Source organism: Bombina bombina, chromosome 4, assembly GCF_027579735.1.
Source record: "Bombina bombina isolate aBomBom1 chromosome 4, aBomBom1.pri, whole genome shotgun sequence".
NCBI classification, from domain to species: Eukaryota; Metazoa; Chordata; class Amphibia; order Anura; family Bombinatoridae; genus Bombina; species Bombina bombina.
In genome coordinates, this window is record NC_069502.1 from 108,573,124 (window position 1) to 108,593,542 (window position 20,419).

General features: G+C 40.1%; 1 protein-coding gene across 1 annotated transcript in view; it reads left to right on the top strand.

The window, feature by feature from the left end:
- Nucleotides 1-20,419, top strand: part of LOC128656941 (uncharacterized) — a 239,146-nt gene that overhangs the window by 171,018 nt on the left and 47,709 nt on the right. The window contains 1 exon segment of the mRNA XM_053711133.1: nt 3,714-3,925. Coding sequence (XP_053567108.1) covers nt 3,714-3,925 — 212 coding nt within the window.

Consider the following 20,419-nt stretch of genomic DNA (forward strand, 5'->3'; position numbering starts at 1 on the left):
TGGGAACCAATACCCAAGCTAGAGAACACAGAATGGAAGAGAGGGAGAACATGTCAGGTGGACCTAAACAGAAGGCCTGCCCCTTAAAGAACCTTTCCCCTAAAGGAAGCCTTAGCCGAGGCAAAAGATCAAATGAGTAGAATTTGGAAAAGGAATACATTGAGGACCAAGTGGCCACCTTGCAGATTTGCTCCACAGAAGCTTCATTTTTGAAAGCCCAGGAAGAAAAGACAGCCCTAATGGAATGAGCCGTAATTCTCTCAGGAGGCTGTCATTTAGCTGTCTCATAAGCTAACCAGAAAACACTTCTCAACCAGAGAGAAAGCGCAGTAGAAGTGATCTTCTGACCCTTACGCTTACTAGCGAAAACAAGGAACAGGGCAGAAAATAGCCGAAATTCTTTGATTGCTTGCAGATAATTTCAGTGCACGCACAGCATCCAGGTTGTGTAACAGCCGGTCCTACTGAGAAGAAGGGATAGGACAAAAGGAAGGAATAACAAATTCTTAATTGATGTTGCAACCTTAGAAAGAAATCCTAACTCGGTATGAAGGACTGCCTTATCCGCCTGAAAAGGAAGATAAGGATCAAAATGTAGAGCCGAAAGTTCAGAGACTCCATGAGAAGAAGGATTAGTGGGGAGAAATAAAACCTCCCAGGATAACAATATAATATCTACTGAATGCATAGGCTCAAACAAAGCCTGATGCAAAACTCTAAGAACAAGGAAGACTCCATTGAAGATCAACAGGAGTAAACACATTCTGATTCTGTACAAAAAATATGGCTCAGTATTCAGTATCCAGATAGGTTTCCAAAAAATTGTAATTTTATGTGGCTATGACACTGTGAAAGAGGCTCTTGTGAACCATGCTGATGAGTTTTCTGAAAGACCAAACATTCCCTTATTTGAAGAAATCTCGAAAGGATCTGGTAACTTTTTTAAAATTGTTTAATCTGTTGAAATGTTTTTTCATAGTTTTGTTTACAAATGATATGTCCCTCGCTTATCAGAAGCATAAACATGTCACAACACTGAAGGGAGGAGTTCAAGTTTGATACATTGCACTTACAGCAAAATCCTATTAAACCAATGTAAGATTTAGATGCAAACCAAATAAAAACCAAATGTATGCTTACTTGATAAATTCTTTTCTTTCTTTGGATTTGGAGAGTCCACAAATCCATTCTAATAACTAGTGGGAATTCAACTCCTGGCCAGCAGGAGAAGGCAAAGAACACCACAGCAGAGCTGTTAAGTATCACTTCCCTTACCCATAATCCCCAGTCATTCGGCCGAAGGAAAATGGAAAAAGAAGATGACCCAAGGGTATAGAGGTGCCTGAGGTTCATATAAAAAAAAGCTGTCTTAATACAATTAAGGATGGGTCGTGGACTCTCCATGCCAAGGAAAGAAAATAATTTATCAGGTAAGCTTAAATTTTGTTTTCTTTCCCATTGGCAAGGAGAGTCCACAAACCCACTCTAATTACTAGTGGGAACCAATACCCAAGCTAGAGAACACAGAATGGAAGAGAGGGAGAACATGTCAGGTGGACCTAAACAGAAGGCCTGCCCCTTAAAGAACCTTTCCCCTAAAGGAAGCCTTAGCCGAGACAAAAGATCAAATGAGTAGAATTTGGAAAAGGAATACATTGAGGACCAAGTGGCCACCTTGCAGATTTGCTCCACAGAAGCTTCATTTTTGAAAGCCCAGGAAGAAAAGACAGCCCTAATGGAATGAGCCGTAATTCTCTCAGGAGGCTGTCATTTAGCTGTCTCATAAGCTAACCAGAAAACACTTCTCAACCAGAGAGAAAGCGCAGTAGAAGTGATCTTCTGACCCTTACGCTTACTAGCGAAAACAAGGAACAGGGCAGAAAATAGCCGAAATTCTTTGATTGCTTGCAGATAATTTCAGTGCACGCACAGCATCCAGGTTGTGTAACAGCCGGTCCTACTGAGAAGAAGGGATAGGACAAAAGGAAGGAATAACAAATTCTTAATTGATGTTGCAACCTTAGAAAGAAATCCTAACTCGGTATGAAGGACTGCCTTATCCGCCTGAAAAGGAAGATAAGGATCAAAATGTAGAGCCGAAAGTTCAGAGACTCCATGAGAAGAAGGATTAGTGGGGAGAAATAAAACCTCCCAGGATAACAATATAATATCTACTGAATGCATAGGCTCAAACAAAGCCTGATGCAAAACTCTAAGAACAAGGAAGACTCCATTGAAGATCAACAGGAGTAAACACATTCTGATTCTGTACAAAAAATATGGCTCAGTATTCAGTATCCAGATAGGTTTCCAAAAAATTGTAATTTTATGTGGCTATGACACTGTGAAAGAGGCTCTTGTGAACCATGCTGATGAGTTTTCTGAAAGACCAAACATTCCCTTATTTGAAGAAATCTCGAAAGGATCTGGTAACTTTTTTAAAATTGTTTAATCTGTTGAAATGTTTTTTCATAGTTTTGTTTACAAATGATATGTCCCTCGCTTATCAGAAGCATAAACATGTCACAACACTGAAGGGAGGAGTTCAAGTTTGATACATTGCACTTACAGCAAAATCCTATTAAACCAATGTAAGATTTAGATGCAAACCAAATAAAAACAAAATGTATGCTTACTTGATAAATTCTTTTCTTTCTTTGGATTTGGAGAGTCCACAAATCCATTCTAATAACTAGTGGGAATTCAACTCCTGGCCAGCAGGAGAAGGCAAAGAACACCACAGCAGAGCTGTTAAGTATCACTTCCCTTACCCATAATCCCCAGTCATTCGGCCGAAGGAAAATGGAAAAAGAAGATGACCCAAGGGTATAGAGGTGCCTGAGGTTCATATAAAAAAAAGCTGTCTTAATACAATTAAGGATGGGTCGTGGACTCTCCATGCCAAGGAAAGAAAATAATTTATCAGGTAAGCTTAAATTTTGTTTTCTTTCCCATTGGCAAGGAGAGTCCACAAACCCACTCTAATTACTAGTGGGAACCAATACCCAAGCTAGAGAACACAGAATGGAAGAGAGGGAGAACATGTCAGGTGGACCTAAACAGAAGGCCTGCCCCTTAAAGAACCTTTCCCCTAAAGGAAGCCTTAGCCGAGGCAAAAGATCAAATGAGTAGAATTTGGAAAAGGAATACATTGAGGACCAAGTGGCCACCTTGCAGATTTGCTCCACAGAAGCTTCATTTTTGAAAGCCCAGGAAGAAAAGACAGCCCTAATGGAATGAGCCGTAATTCTCTCAGGAGGCTGTCATTTAGCTGTCTCATAAGCTAACCAGAAAACACTTCTCAACCAGAGAGAAAGCGCAGTAGAAGTGATCTTCTGACCCTTACGCTTACTAGCGAAAACAAGGAACAGGGCAGAAAATAGCCGAAATTCTTTGATTGCTTGCAGATAATTTCAGTGCACGCACAGCATCCAGGTTGTGTAACAGCCGGTCCTACTGAGAAGAAGGGATAGGACAAAAGGAAGGAATAACAAATTCTTAATTGATGTTGCAACCTTAGAAAGAAATCCTAACTCGGTATGAAGGACTGCCTTATCCGCCTGAAAAGGAAGATAAGGATCAAAATGTAGAGCCGAAAGTTCAGAGACTCCATGAGAAGAAGGATTAGTGGGGAGAAATAAAACCTCCCAGGATAACAATATAATATCTACTGAATGCATAGGCTCAAACAAAGCCTGATGCAAAACTCTAAGAACAAGGAAGACTCCATTGAAGATCAACAGGAGTAAACACATTCTGATTCTGTACAAAAAATATGGCTCAGTATTCAGTATCCAGATAGGTTTCCAAAAAATTGTAATTTTATGTGGCTATGACACTGTGAAAGAGGCTCTTGTGAACCATGCTGATGAGTTTTCTGAAAGACCAAACATTCCCTTATTTGAAGAAATCTCGAAAGGATCTGGTAACTTTTTTAAAATTGTTTAATCTGTTGAAATGTTTTTTCATAGTTTTGTTTACAAATGATATGTCCCTCGCTTATCAGAAGCATAAACATGTCACAACACTGAAGGGAGGAGTTCAAGTTTGATACATTGCACTTACAGCAAAATCCTATTAAACCAATGTAAGATTTAGATGCAAACCAAATAAAAACCAAATGTATGCTTACTTGATAAATTCTTTTCTTTCTTTGGATTTGGAGAGTCCACAAATCCATTCTAATAACTAGTGGGAATTCAACTCCTGGCCAGCAGGAGAAGGCAAAGAACACCACAGCAGAGCTGTTAAGTATCACTTCCCTTACCCATAATCCCCAGTCATTCGGCCGAAGGAAAATGGAAAAAGAAGATGACCCAAGGGTATAGAGGTGCCTGAGGTTCATATAAAAAAAAGCTGTCTTAATACAATTAAGGATGGGTCGTGGACTCTCCATGCCAAGGAAAGAAAATAATTTATCAGGTAAGCTTAAATTTTGTTTTCTTTCCCATTGGCAAGGAGAGTCCACAAACCCACTCTAATTACTAGTGGGAACCAATACCCAAGCTAGAGAACACAGAATGGAAGAGAGGGAGAACATGTCAGGTGGACCTAAACAGAAGGCCTGCCCCTTAAAGAACCTTTCCCCTAAAGGAAGCCTTAGCCGAGACAAAAGATCAAATGAGTAGAATTTGGAAAAGGAATACATTGAGGACCAAGTGGCCACCTTGCAGATTTGCTCCACAGAAGCTTCATTTTTGAAAGCCCAGGAAGAAAAGACAGCCCTAATGGAATGAGCCGTAATTCTCTCAGGAGGCTGTCATTTAGCTGTCTCATAAGCTAACCAGAAAACACTTCTCAACCAGAGAGAAAGCGCAGTAGAAGTGATCTTCTGACCCTTACGCTTACTAGCGAAAACAAGGAACAGGGCAGAAAATAGCCGAAATTCTTTGATTGCTTGCAGATAATTTCAGTGCACGCACAGCATCCAGGTTGTGTAACAGCCGGTCCTACTGAGAAGAAGGGATAGGACAAAAGGAAGGAATAACAAATTCTTAATTGATGTTGCAACCTTAGAAAGAAATCCTAACTCGGTATGAAGGACTGCCTTATCCGCCTGAAAAGGAAGATAAGGATCAAAATGTAGAGCCGAAAGTTCAGAGACTCCATGAGAAGAAGGATTAGTGGGGAGAAATAAAACCTCCCAGGATAACAATATAATATCTACTGAATGCATAGGCTCAAACAAAGCCTGATGCAAAACTCTAAGAACAAGGAAGACTCCATTGAAGATCAACAGGAGTAAACACATTCTGATTCTGTACAAGGCCTGAACAAAAGATTGAACATCTGGCAAATCTGCCAAATGATAGAGAAAAGAATAGACAGTACAGAAATTTGACCCTTCAGAGTACTGACTGACAACCCTCTCTATATCATCCTGAAAAAAAGATAAAATGCAGGGGATCCTCACCCGACTCCAAGAGAACCCAAAGATTTGCACCAAAAAAGGTATTTACACCATATTATATGAAAATCTTATGAGTAACAAGCTTATGAACTTGGAGCATGGTAACAATGACCTGCTCAGAAAAAAACGTGCATAGCTAAGACTAGGTGATCAATCTCCAAGCAGTCAGTTTCAGAGGATCTAGATTTGGATGGAGGATGGGCCCCTAAAGAGAAAGTCCTTCCTCAGAAGAAACCTCCAAGAGGGAAGAGATGACATCTTCACAAGATCCGTGAATCAGATCCTGGGAGGCCAGGCAGGAGCTATTAGATCACAGACACCCTTTCCTGATACAAGAAAATGGAGGGAACAAGATACTAGATCGAAGTCCCAAGGAACTGCAAGAGCATCGATCAGAGCTGTTTGAGGATTTCTAGATTTTGACCCGTACCCTGGATGAGACACCATCAGATCCATTCCGGAACCCCCCACCTGAGGGATATCCTTGAAAATATTTCTGGATGGAGATCCCACTCCCCTGGATGAAACATCTACCTGCTCATAAAATCCACTTCCCAGAAGTCCACACCTGGGATGTGGATGGCAGAGAAGAGACAAATGAGAAATTCTGTCCACCGGAGAATGCAAGTCACCTCCTTCAAAGCTAAGGAACTCTGAGTTCCTCCCAGGTGGCTTTTAAACATCACTGAGGTGATGTTGTCTGACTGAAATCTGATAAATCGGACCGAACCTAGATGAAGCCAAACTATAGAACATTGAAGTTGTTCTCAGTTCCAAGAAGATTATTGGGAGAGAAGACTCATCTTAGGTCCAAAGACCCTGAATCTTTAAAGAACCCAATACTGCTCCCCAGCCCGAGAGGCTGGCATCCATGGTTACAATCTCCCAAGATGATTTCATGAAACAAGTTCCCTGAGACAGAGGATCTAAAAAATCCACCAAGATAGAGAGTCTCTCGAAAATGAGTCTAAGACTATCCTCAGAGAGAGATCTGAGTGGTCTCTTTTGCATTGTTTAAACATGTATAACTGTAGAGGTCTCAACTGAATACGAGCAAAAGGAATAATGTCCATGGAAGCAACCATTATACTAATTACTTCCATACACTGATGGACATATAGAGGACTGAAGAGAAAGACCGGAAGCAAAAATATTAGATTTTCTGTACTCTATCAGAAAATTCTTCATAGATAGAATCTATGATCATTCCCCAAAACGCATACCCTGGTATCTGGTACCAGAGAACACTACTCCAGATTCACCTTCCACCCAAGGCTACAAAAAGAGGACTGCAGAGAATCCAAATGAGATCTTTCTAAATAAAATATGGCGCCTGAACCAAGATATCGTTAAGGTATGGAGCCACCGCAATGTTCTAAGATCTGACCACTGCCAAGATTTAAAGTGTAGTGGCAAGACCGAAAGGAAGGGCCACAATTTGAAGAGTTTGTCCTGAAAGGCAAACTGAAGGAATAGGAACTGTTCCTTGAGAATAGGAACAGAAAGGTACACGTCCTACAGGTCAATGGAAGTCAAGAACTAACCCACCTGAACCAAAGGGAGAGACTTTCCTTTGAAGAATGGAACCTTGATAAATTTGTGGATGCACTCAAGGTCTTAAAATGGGTTGAAAAGATCCCTCTTTCCTGGGACCCACAAATAAGTTTGACATTTTTTTTACCCTGTTCCGCCAGAGGAACTGTAACAATCACTCCAAGAGAAGCGAAAACCTTAACACAGTTTAAGAAAACCTCTTTCTTTCACTGGTTTGTAGATAATCCTGATAGGAGAAATCCACCTCTGGAAGGACAAGATTTAAATCTTATACTTAATCCCTGGGAGACTACCTCCACTGCCCCAGGATATGGGAAAATGTGAATCCAATCCTGTCTCCTACCTGATCCAAGACTAAACGGGGTGGATCCTTCTTACTGAATTAGACTCAGGCTGACTCCATTAGGTCTTGGCTTGCTCAGATTTAGAAGATGAGGAGTATTTCTGTCCTTTGAAGTTGCGAAAGGAACGAAAATTAGAAGTCTATCGACCCCTAGATCAACCTTTCCATCTTAAAATAAACAAGCACCCTTTCCTTCTGGACAAATTTAGCCAGAGTATGAACAAACAAAGTCCACTAGAAAAAAACATAGGATAAAAAATTCTAACTTGTAAGAAACAAAAGCAAACATCATCTCAAGATGAAGGAGATTATTTTTAAAGGTTAAGGCCGCTCACCCTGAGGATGAGGAACTGTCACAGTAATGTCCAGGGACAAACCTGAGAACTTCTGATTCTATCTCAGCCTGTTGCACTGTCTCTGAGAGTACTGTATTTCAAAGAAAAACATTGAAATAATTATAAAGAAAACTGAGAATGATATTGTACGTCATAGAGGAAAAATAGAATATTTCATGAAAAAAACATAAATGATTAAATTAGTCCCCATACAGAAAAGGAATAATATATATAATATGGACATGAGAAAAATCCCATCATATGAGTGAGAAAATACTAGCGGCTAGATTACGAGTTGTGCGTTAAGCTGAAAAAGCAGCGTTAACAGGTCCTAACGCTGCTTTTTCACTACCCCTGCTATTACGAGTCTTGCAGGTTTAAGGGCCCCGCACACTTTTTTGGCCTTACCGCAAAACGACTTACGTAAACTTCGTAAAACCTTTTTTCTATGGGACTTCCTTAGCGCCGGTATTACAAGTCTGTCCTGGGAGGCCAAAAAGTGAGCGGTACAGCCTCTACCTCCAAGACCCGTAACGCATTCTAAAGTCAGTAGTTATGAGATTTACACTACAACACCGTAGCATAAAACTCATAACTAAAGTGCTAAAAAGTACACTAACACCCATAAATTACCTATTAACCCCTAAACCGAGGCCCTCCCGCATAGCAAACACTAAAATAAAATGTTTAACCCCTGCCGCTACAGAAATCACCGCCACTAGAATAAACATATTAACCCCTAAACTGCCGCACTCCCACCTCGCAAACACTAGTTAAATATTATTAACCCCTAATCTGCTGTCCCTAACATCGCCGCCACCTACCTACATTTATTAACCCCTAAACCGCCTCACTCCCGCCTCGCAAGCACTAGTTAAATAATATTAACCACTAATCTTCCGCCCCTAACATCGCTGCAATCTACATTATATTTATTAACCCCTAATATCCCATCCCCAATGTCGACGCCACTATATTAAATGTATTAACCCCTAAATCTAAGTGTAACCCTAACCCTAACACCCCCTAACTTAAATATAATTTAAATAAATCTAAATAAAATTACTATAATTAACTAAATTATTCCTATTTAAAACTAAATACTTACCTATAAAATAAACCCTAAGCTAGCTACAATATAACTAATAGTTACAGTGTAGCTATCTTAGGATTTATTTTTATTGTACAGGCAAGTTTGTATTTATTTTAACTAGGTAGAATAGTTATTAAATAGTTATTAACTATTTACTAACTACATAGCTAAAATAAAGACAAATTGTAAAATAAAACCTAACCTAAGTTACACTAACACCTAACACTACACTACAATTAAATAAATTACCTAAATTAAATACAATTAAATAAATTAAATTAAATTTGCTAAATCACAAAAAAAAACACTAAATTACAGAAAATAAAAAACAAATTACAGATCTTTAAACTAATTGCACCTAATCTAATAGCCATATCAAAATAAAAAAAGGCCCCCAAAATAAAAAAAAACCTTAGCCTAAACTAAACTATCAATAGCCCTTAAAAGGGCCTTTTGCGGGGCATTGCCCCAAAGAAATCAGCTCTTTTACCTGTAAAAAAATGCAAACAACCCCCCAACAGTAAAACCCACCACCCACACAAACAACCCCCCAAATAAAATGTCCGGAGCGGGAGATTAGAGGTTAATAAATATAATGCAGGTGTCAGCAATGTCGGGGCGGCAGATTAGGGGTTAATAAGTGTAAGAATAGGGGTGTTTAGACTCGGGGTTCATGTTAGGATGTTAGGTGTAAACATAAAGTGTGTTTCCCCATAGGAATCAGTGGGGCTGCGTTACAGAGCTTTACGCTGCTTTTTTGCAGGTGTTAGACTTTTTCTCAGCCGGCTCTCCCCATTGATGTCTATGGGGAAATCATGCACGAGCACGTACGACCAGCTCACCGCTGACGCAGTGCTGGTATTGGAGTGCGGTAAGGAGCTCAATTTTGCTCTACGCTCACTTCTTGCCTTTTAACGCCGGGTTTGTAAAAACCTGTAATACCAGCGCTGCATGTAAGTGAGCGGTGAGACAAAACTGCTCGTTAGCACCGCACAGCTTCTAACGCAAAACTCGTAATCTGGCCGAAAGAGTCCCTGTACCAGACAGGGAAAACTTCAGAATGTAAATAATAATTAAACATTTTTGTGTCATACCCTGTCAACCCTTTCTTATGCCAGTTTAGTGTGACTGCCAGTGAGGGAGTTGAACCGGGTATTTAGGTTACTAAGCTGATGCTTTACCATGAGCCAATGGTAAACTTTAAATATTTTACATGCTACCAATAATGTAAAAATCCCTTAATATGAAGAGATTGAATGCAAATAAATACACTTAAATTTAAAAAATGTGCTTTAGTATGTACATAAAACTGCCACTAGATGGCAGCAACTACCATAAAAATGTCATGATTAAAAACCTTTGCAAAATAAGAACATTTTATCTCTTAGAATATTCTAAAACAGAAAAAATAACAATGAGGACAAACTGGATTCATTTCCTTATAGATTATGATATAATTTCTTTACACAAGGATTAAAAATCATCTTACAGGACCGCTAAGCCTAAACGCTTTATTGTATCCTGAACTCATGCAAGTGCGATCAGAGCACTACAAATCTCCCCGAAGATAAAAACATCTTCCCTTAACAGAAGATATCGCCTCAATAGGTTACATTGAGGGAATAAAAGATAAAGTCTCAACTCCAAGAGACCTGGCAAGCGAGATAAGGAAAACGATGTAAGGGAAACAGACATATGGCGCTATAGTGTTCACAAACTCACAACACACTGCCGCCTGAATAAAGCTCTCATTCACAGCTAGCGCACACTGCAAAATAAGCGGTATAGAGCAGGGCATAAGGCAACAACAAAGGCGCGCATTGCAATCACCGAGAAAAAGTTACCTGATAAGGAAGAGAGCGCCCGACATTATCGGCATAGAAAATAGGCCATGCCCCTAAGAAAACTGCCCATCGCTGTACTGCGCTCTAATCAACTGCGCCATAATTTTGAGTAAAAGTGAGACACCATGTTTTGTAAGTTCCCACAGACATATAGTGCGGCAGAGCTTCGCACTAGGAAGACGCTCTCTGCTTCTCATATCCACTTACATAGGGAAATAAAGGCTTTATGCCCATAGAGGATTAAACACCTAATAGCCTGAATGAGAGGACGAAATAGCGTCCAAAAATAACAGGCTTAAGCTAACACTACGTACTGCGCCCTGTGAACTTGAGCAGGGACTCTAATGAACATTATACGGGAGAGACTGACAATCCCTGTCTACAGAAGAAAAAATCGGTGTCACTATGTTTCCCACACAAAGATTACACACCACATTGGTTTAACTGCCATAAATATACAGCAGAACACAGCCCAGTACTTACTGCCCTTTTTTAAATCCCCACCATGATGAGATTTTTAACATACCCAGCGAATTAACCCCCAAAGTGCTTGGGCCTTCTCACCTAGAAGGAATAAAAGCACTTACCTTAGGAGCTTCAGCTGCAGGGCAGAAGCAGCGTCTCGGGTATGCCAGATTCAGCCGATCTCTGACAGATGACCTGATGAAAAAGAAAAACTGAGTAACCAACCCTGGTTTTCAATAAAAGGGGTAGCATTGATATTAGAAATAAAGCAAGCACCACCTCGCCGCCTTCTAACTGCTAAAAGCCACCATTATTCTTACTAAAGAGATTGACATGGAGACAGCATAGCCCCAATCCTTGCTTGCAGGGAAAAGTACCCATTAAAGAATTTTAATATCTTCAGACACATCTTTGCACAACCTCCAGATGATAGAGGCAAAGAATGACTGGGGATTATGGATAAGTGAAGTGACACTTAACAGCTCTGCTGGGGTGTTCTTTGCCTCCTCCTGCTGGCCAGGAGTTGAATTCCCACTAATAATTAGAACAGATTTGTGGACTCTCAATGCCAATGGGAAAGAAATATGTTTTAAAAATGTATTATTTTTTAATAAAAAACAAATACAAACACAAACCCTTAAAAAAAACAAAATTTATGCTTACCTGATGAATTTCTTTCTTTCTTGACACGTTGAGTCCATGGATCATCATCAATTACTGTTGGGAATATCACTCCTGGCCAGCAGGAGGAGGCAAAGAGCACCACAGCAAAGCTGTTAAATATCACTCCCCTACCCACAATCCCCCAGTCATTCGACCAAAGGGAAAGGAGAGAATGGAAGTAACACAAGGTGCAGAGGTACCTGAGGTTTATATAAAAAGAAACTTTATGAATACAGGGTGGGCCGTGGACTCACTGTGTCAAGAAAGAAAGAAATTTATCAGGTAAGCATAACATGTGTTTTCTTTCTAATGACATGGTAAGTCCACGGATCATTATCAATTACTGTTGGAAACCAATACCCAAGCCAGAGGACACAGGTGATAAGGGAGGGACAAGACAGGAACCTAAACAGAAGGCACCACTGCTTGAGGAACCTTTCTCCTAAAAGAAGCTTCAGCCGAGGCAAAAGTATCAAATTTATAGAATTTGGAAAAAGTGTGCAAAGATGACCAAGTTGCAGCTTTGCAAATCTGTTCCACAGAAGCTTGATTTTTGAAGGCCCAGGAAGAAGAAACAGTCCTTGTGGAATGAGCTGTGATTTTCTCAGGAGGTTGCTGTCCAGCAGTCTCATATTCCAAGCGAATAACACTCTTCAGCCAAAGGGAAAGTGAAGTAGCCGTAGCTTTCTGACCCTTGCGTTTCCCAGAAAAGCAAACAAACAATGCAGAAGACTGACGAAAGTCCTTAGTTGCCTGCAAATAAAATTTTAGCGCTCGCACAACATCCAGATTATGCAACAAGCGTTCTTTGTGAGAAGAAGGATTAGGACACAAAGAAGGTACATCGATTTCCTGATTAATATTCTTGACCGAAACAACCTTGGGCAGGAAAACAAACTTAGTACGCAGAACCACCTTATCAGAGTGAAATATAAGATAAGGGGAATCACACTGTAAAGCAGAGAGTTCAGAAACTCTCCGAGCAGAGGAAATAGCAACAAGAAACAAAACTTTCCAAGATAACATCTTAATATCTAAAGAATGCATAGGCTCAAACGGAGTCTGTTGTAAAACTTTAAGAACAAGGTTAAGACTCCATGGAGGAGTAACAGGTTTAAACACAGGCTGAATTCTAACCAAGGCCTGACAAAACAATTGCACATCTGGCACATCCGCCAAGCGCTTATGTAACAAAATAGACAATGCCGAAATCTGACCCTTTAGAGTACTTGCCAACAAACCCTTCTCCAGACCATCCTGGAGAAAGGACAAAATCCTAGGAATCCTTACTCTACTCCAAGAGTATCCCTTGGATTCACACCAATACAAGTATTTACGCCAGATCTTATGGTAAATCCTGCGAGTCTCAGGCTTACGAGCCTGAATCAAGGTCTCAATGACCGACTTTGAAAATCCACGCTTAGATAAAACTAAGTGTTCAATCTCCAAGCAGTAAGCTTCAGAGAAACAAGATTTGGATGGAGGAAGGGACCCTGAAGTAGAAGGTCCTTCCTCAGAGGCGTCTCCAAGGTGGAAAGGATGACATTTCCACTAGGTCTGCATACCAAATCCTGCGAGGCCATGCCGGGGCCATGAGAATTACAGGTATGCTAGACTGAAGTTCCAAGGAACTGCCAGAGCATCGATCAGAAATGCCTGCGGATCTCTTGACCTCGAGCCATATCTCGGAAGTTTGGCATTCTGACATGAAGCCATGAGATCCAACTCTGGCTGCCCCCTCTTGAGGGTCAAGCTGGAAAACACATCCGAATGAAGTTTCCACTCCCCGGGATGAAAAGTCTGTCTGCTCAGAAAATCCGCTTCCCAATTGTCCACTCCTGGAATGTGGATCGCAGAAAGACAGCAGTTGTGGGTCTCCACCCACTGAATAATTTGGACCACTTCTGTCATGGCCAAGGAACTTCGTGTTCCCCCCTGGTGGTTGATGTAGCCCACCGAGGTTATGTTGTCTGACTGGAATCTGATAAACTGGGTTAAGGCTAACTGAGGCAAGGCCAGAAGAGCATTGAAGATTGCTCTCAGCTCCAAGATGTTTATGTGCAGGAATGACTCCTCCTGGGTCCATAAGCCCTGAGCCTTCAACAAGCCCCATACTGCTCCCCAACCTAGAAGGCTGGCATCCGTGGTCACAATCACCCAGGAGGGTCTGCAGAAGCAAGTACCCTGGGAGAGATGATCCTGAGAAAGCCACCATGGAAGATAGTCTATTGATGCCTGATCTTGATCTACACACAGAGACAGGTCTGTATAGTCCATGTTCCATTGTCTGAGAATGCATAACTGCAGAGGTCTGAGATGGAACCGAGAAAATGGAATGATATCCATGAAAGTCACCATCAGACCGATTGCCTCCATACATTGAGCCACTGACAGCCATGGAGAGGACTGAAGGGCAAGACAAGAGTCGAACATCTTTCTTTTTCTGACCTCCGTCAGAAAAATCTTCATTAACAGGGAGTCTATTATGGTCCCCAAAAATACAACCCTTGTAGCTGGAACCAGAGAACTTTTTTCCCGATTCACATTCCATCCATGGGATCGAAGAAAAGACAAGATCTCCGTATGAGATTATGCTTGTTGAAAAAATGGCGCCTGAACCAGAATGTCATCCAGATAAGGTGCCACTGCAATGCCCCGAGATCGAAGCACAGCTAAAAGAGCCCCCAGAACCTTTGAAAAAAATCTGGGCGCTGTGGCAAGGCCGAATGGAAGGGCCACAAACTGGAAATGTCCAAAAAGGCGAATCTCAGAAACTTGTGATGATCCCTGTGAATGGGAACATGAAGGTATGCATCCTTTAGGTCTATGGTTGTCATGAACTGACCCTCTTGTACCAAGGGAAGAATCGAGCGTATAGTCTCCATCTTGAAGGATGGCACTCTGAGAAACTTGTTTAAACATTTTAGATCTAGGATTGGTCGAAAAGTTCCCTCCTTTTTGGGAACTACGAACAGATGTGAGTAAAATCCCAGACAACTTTCCTGAAAGGGAACTGGAACTATTACCCCCAGGGTGGCAAGGTCCTTGACACAATGTAAGAGCACCTTTCCTTTTATCTGGTCTAAAGATAATCTGGAGAGGAGAAACCTGCCTCTGGGAGGAAAAGATTTTAAGTCTATTTTGTTTCCCTGGGAGACAATGTCCACCACCCAGGGATCCAGTACATCTCTTATCCAAGCCTGGGAAAAAAGAGAGAGTTTGCCCCCTACAAGATCTGCTCCCGGATTGGGGGCCAACCCTTTGTGCTGACTTGGAATCAGCTGAAGGCTTTTTAGATTGCTTTCCCTTATTCCAGGACTGGTTGGGCTTCCAGGAAAGCTTGGCTTGATCTTGCTTGGAGGAAGGGGAGGAAGACTTGCCTTTAAAGTTACGAAAGGAACGAAAATTACTCTGACGTCCCTTCTGCTTATTCTTTTTATCTTGAGGAAGAAAAGAACCCTTCCCTTCAGTAATATTTGAGATAATGTCCGCCAAACCAGGTCCAAACAAGGCCTTACCCTTGTAAGGAATAGCCATGAGCTTAGATTTAAATTAAACATCCGCAGACCAGGACTTCAACCACAAGGCCCTGCGGGCTAGGACCGCAAAACCAGAAATTTTGGCTCCCAGTTTAATAACCTGTAAGGAAGCATCTGTAATGAAGGAATTGGCTAACTTGAAAGCCTTAATCCTGTCCTGGATCTTATCAAGAGGGGTTACCGTCTAAAGAGATTCAGACAATGCATCAAACCAGTAAGCCGCAACATTGGTAACAGTGGTGATACACACCGCAGGTTGCCATTGTAGACCCTGGTGGACATACATCTTTTTTAGTAAAGCCTCCAATTTTTTATCTATTGGATCTTTAAAAGAACAACTATCCTCTATGGGAATAGTAGTCCTCTTGGCCAAAGTGGAGATCGCTCCTTCTACCTTAGGAACCGTCTGCCACGACTCCTTAATAGAATCCACTATAGGAAACATCTTCTTAAAAAAAGGAGATTGAGAAAAGGGAATACCAGGTATTTCCCATTCTTGAGCAATAATCTCCGCAGCATGGTCAGGAACCGGAAAAACCTCCACCACGGAGGGAACATCAAAGTATTTGTTCAATTTACTAGACTTTTTAGGATTGACTATGGTAGTCTTGTCAGAGTCGTCAAAAGTAGCCAAAACCTCCTTAAGTAATAAGCGAAGGTGTTCTAGCTTAAATCTGAAGGATACCACTTCAGCATCAGAAGAAGGAATTACACTGTCTGAGGCTGAGATTTCCCCCTCAGATGCTACCGACATGTCTTCTTCCTGAGGCTTATGGGAAGGGACACTCTGGATAGCCAGCACTTGATCAGAAACCTTACTAACTGTTTCCTTAAATTTCCTTTTACGCCTTCCCTGCAACATGGGGAAAGCTGACAAAGCCTCAGATACCACAAGGGATACCTGGGAAGCAATGTTTTGTAGAGAAAATCCTACAGGATTGCAAGAGGAAACACAGGGCACTGTATGTGGAGACTAAAAAAGTTGGAATGCTTGAGGAGAAAGCTGTGGCATATCTGCAATAGGAGACACCTGAACAGCATATGCCTGGGATAATGGTGGCTCATGGTCAAATATTTTAGCTCTATAACTTAAAGTTCTCTCAATGCATGAGAAACAAAAAGGAACTGGGGATTCCACCTGAGCATCAAAACATAACTGACAAGCAGCAACTTCGCCTGGGATAATGGTTTGAAAAGCCTCTTGATCCATCTTATGTAATAAATAAGGATAAAGTGTAAAAAATCTTTATTTGAAAATAAAAAATAAATGTGTACTGTGTCTTTAAATAGAAATGTGTTTTAGTGCAACAAACCAAATAGACCTCAGGCTACCTATACACCTCAGTAGCTTTACTGAGGTGCCTACCTGTCCTGCAGCTCATTTTCAAATACAGAGCGGTTACAGAGACCTAACTGTCAAAAAAATGGCTTACAACAGTAATCTCCATGACCAAAAAGTTAAAGTATAAAAACTACTATAACAAACTGAGCAACCATAAATCACCTCTCAATGCCTAAACTGACAAAAAGAAACCCCAAACATGAAGGTTTAATAAAGTCCCATATTAAATAAGACAGCTTTTATCTGTAACAAGTGCCAGCAATCTCCTTGCAAAAGAAAATTAAAATGGCACTTACCTGGAAGTGCTGTCCGGCAGCAGGACACCTCACCTGGTTTGAGAGGGTGCAGCACCTCACATAGACCTGTGAAGAGAGAAAAACTGAGTAAACCTAGTTAGGGCAGCAGATTCTTGAGACAACGCAGTGAGGATTGTACCTCACAAGTTCTCAAGTGCTCAAAAGCCACCACTGCCCTACTGAAGAGACTGAAGTGGACTAGGCTAGACCCCAGAAAAGAACAGAGTAAGCTTACTCTGATAAAAAAAAAATCTTGATTGAAGAAAACTTCTCATCATACACCTAAACTTCACCTCCTCCTTGCACTACAGGCAAAGAGAATGACTGGGGGATTGTGGGTAGGGGAGTGATATTTAACAGCTTTGCTGTGGTGCTCTTTGCTTCCTCCTGCTGGCCAGAAGTGATATTCCCAACAATAATTGATGATGATCCGTGGACTCACCGTGTCATTAGAAAGAAAGATATTTAAAATAATGCAAATATAAATTGTCTGAAATTAATATGTGAATGTGTGTTTTCATTTAACTGCATGTAATAGACACTACTTTAAAGAATAATATGCACAGATATTGATATAAAAATCCAGTATAAAACCTTTTAAAAACTTACTTAGAAGCTCAAAATTTATCACTGTTGATGAGGTTAGGCTGAGACACCCACTGAAAGGGGCTGATAGCAGCCCCCCTCCCCGGCATATGAAAAAAACCATTATACAAACAGAAGCAATCTGAAGTCTCTATACATCAGTATACATCTAAAACTTTGGGGCTTAGTTAGGAGTCTGAAACTCAGGACAATGTTATTTAAAAATAAGCAAAACTATATTTTTTTATAAAAACAACCCAAGATGGGCTAAATAAATGGATAATCTACAAAACATTTATGCAAAGAAAAATCTAATGTACAATATCCCTTTAATAATAATAACAGAACTGCACATTATCACACAGCATTCAAAGAGCTACAAAAGCAAACAGTATAGATCCTCTAAAGAAAACATATTTATTTAGGATTCAAAACATAAGGTTTTGTAGTGTATAGAAAGCACAATTGGGGAAAAAGAAGCTGTTCCCGGGTGGCAATTTGCAGAGAACAAGCTATTGAGCTATTGTTCATTCCTAGTTAAATGCTTATACTTGTTTCTAATATATAAAATATGACTTTTGGGGGTCCCCTTAATTGTCATGGGGGAAACCAGATTTGAACTCCCTGCCCAATGTGCTTAGAGGGATATGTCTGCACCTCACTGACGTGGCCCAAGGGAGGCCAAATGATTGTCTCTGATTGCCATGTTCCTCATTTAGAGGAGGATTGCCTGGTATCTCGAGGTTGGACTGACCTGTATAGGCGCGATCAGACTGATATACTTCAGGAAAGTTCTCCACTGTGAAAGCACAATTCGGCAAAAAAAGCCTGTTCTCGGGTGGGCAATTTAACAGAGAGCAAGCTATAGAGCTATTGTTTGTTCTTGGTTGAGAGCTTTTACTTGTTGCTAAATTGTACTGTATTGCTCCCTTTAGCAAATGAAAGAGAGAAAAATACATCTAGATAATCATTTAACACTGACACAGTAGCTTATTTCCATCATTTTGGTCTAATTTAATTACAGATAAAAAAAATTCACACAAAAGTTTTATATGCAAATGATTTGCTTTGGCAAATATATATAGGCATACCTCGGAGATATCGCAGGTTTGGTTCCAGACCGCCGCAATAAAGCGAATATAGCAATAAAGTGAGTCACACTAATTTATTTGTTTCCCGGTGCATATAAAAGTTATATTTACACTATACTGTAGTCTATTAAGTGTGCAATAGCATAATGTCTAAAGACCAATGTACATACCTTAATTAAAAAAATACTTTATTGCTAAAAAATGCTAATCATCTGAGCCTTCAGTGAGTTATAATCTTTTTGCTGGTAGGGTGTATATCTAGGTGTTTGTATATATGTATTCATGTGTATTTATGTATTTATATGTGTATATATGTGTATTCGTGTGTATTTATGTATTTATATGTGTATATATGTGTATTCATGTGTATTAATGTATTTATATGTGTATATATGTGTATTCATGTGTATTTATGTATTTATATGTGTATATATGTTGGGAAAAATAGCAAAGATAGACTTGCTCGACACAGGGTTGTCACAAACCTTCAATTTGTAAAAAGAGCAATATCTATGAAGTCCAATAAAGTGATGCCTGTTCTGCAGTCCCTTACCAAAAAGCTATTTATTAGCATGGAAATAACAAATATGTTTAGGGTCTCCCAGTTAAAGATAAAAACTCTAAATTGTTTTACTAGCGTTAGGCATAAAAGTCAGTAAGTTGACTGTCTAGTTCCTAGAAAAACCTTGCAAATTTCAGGTGAAGCAAACTCGATTTCACTTCCAAACTATGGCCTAGTTTGAGGTGGTAAAGTTTGGAAACTGGTGGTAACATAAAAAATCTCTATAGACTTTAATGGCTATAAACGATTTTAGCACCAGTTTCCGAACTTTACTGCCTCAATGGAAACTAGGCCTAAATTTGCTAACTAACTTCAAAAATTAATGTTAAAAAGAACTTGCTTTTTAAGACCGTACTATTCTGGGACAGTTACCCTTCTGAAATGCCCTTCTTTTTTCTATTCATGAGTAGACAACATTATTATAACTTGATTATAAAGCTTTATATATCCTTATATATTAAACAGGTTGTTTGCATATAAAGAAAGACAAAATATATCCTAATTAGATGTGTGTGCCTCTGATAAATTAAATACATTTTTATGCACTGGCTTTGTATCTGACAGCACTTTTTTATTGGTGGATGAATTTATCCACCAATCAGCAAGGACAACCCAGGTTGTTCACCAAAAATGGGCCGGCATCTAAACTTACATTCTTGCATTTTAAATAAAGATACCAAGAGAATGAAGAAAATGTGATAATATGAGTAAATTAGAAAGTTGCTTAAAATTTCATGCTCTATCTGAATCCCGAAAGAAAAAATTTGGGTTCAGTGTCCCTTTAAAAAATACCAAATAGTTTAAAACAAGGTTGTCATGAGATGCAGGACACAGCAAAGAGGGTACAACACTATTTTATTGCAGAGCATGGAAACATACATCTGGTAGCATTGATCTCACTTAGTAACTGCGACATAGACAAATGGACCTAAGCTCCGCCCCCATCTGGTGACGTCACTTCCCACTCTCATCACATCTTCCCCCATTTCAAAGGACAAGGCATACATTTTTTTTTCATTTGAATACAACAAATAACAAGGTACACAAGAAGCATACAACAACAGTTTTAAATAGTATATAACAAATAACAAGTTAAAGAGAATATCTGTATGAACAACATAAATTACTTGAACATCGGGTAGACTACCCTAGTCCACAGTGACCATGGGATTATTCTGCCCATACTTCCGGTCACTGCTCTAACTAATGTTAATCCCGATATCGGGCCGGAAGTTTCACCACTCTTCCGCTTGATGTAACTCTACATGAACTGTCCTCTGATACAGAAGAAGGTGAT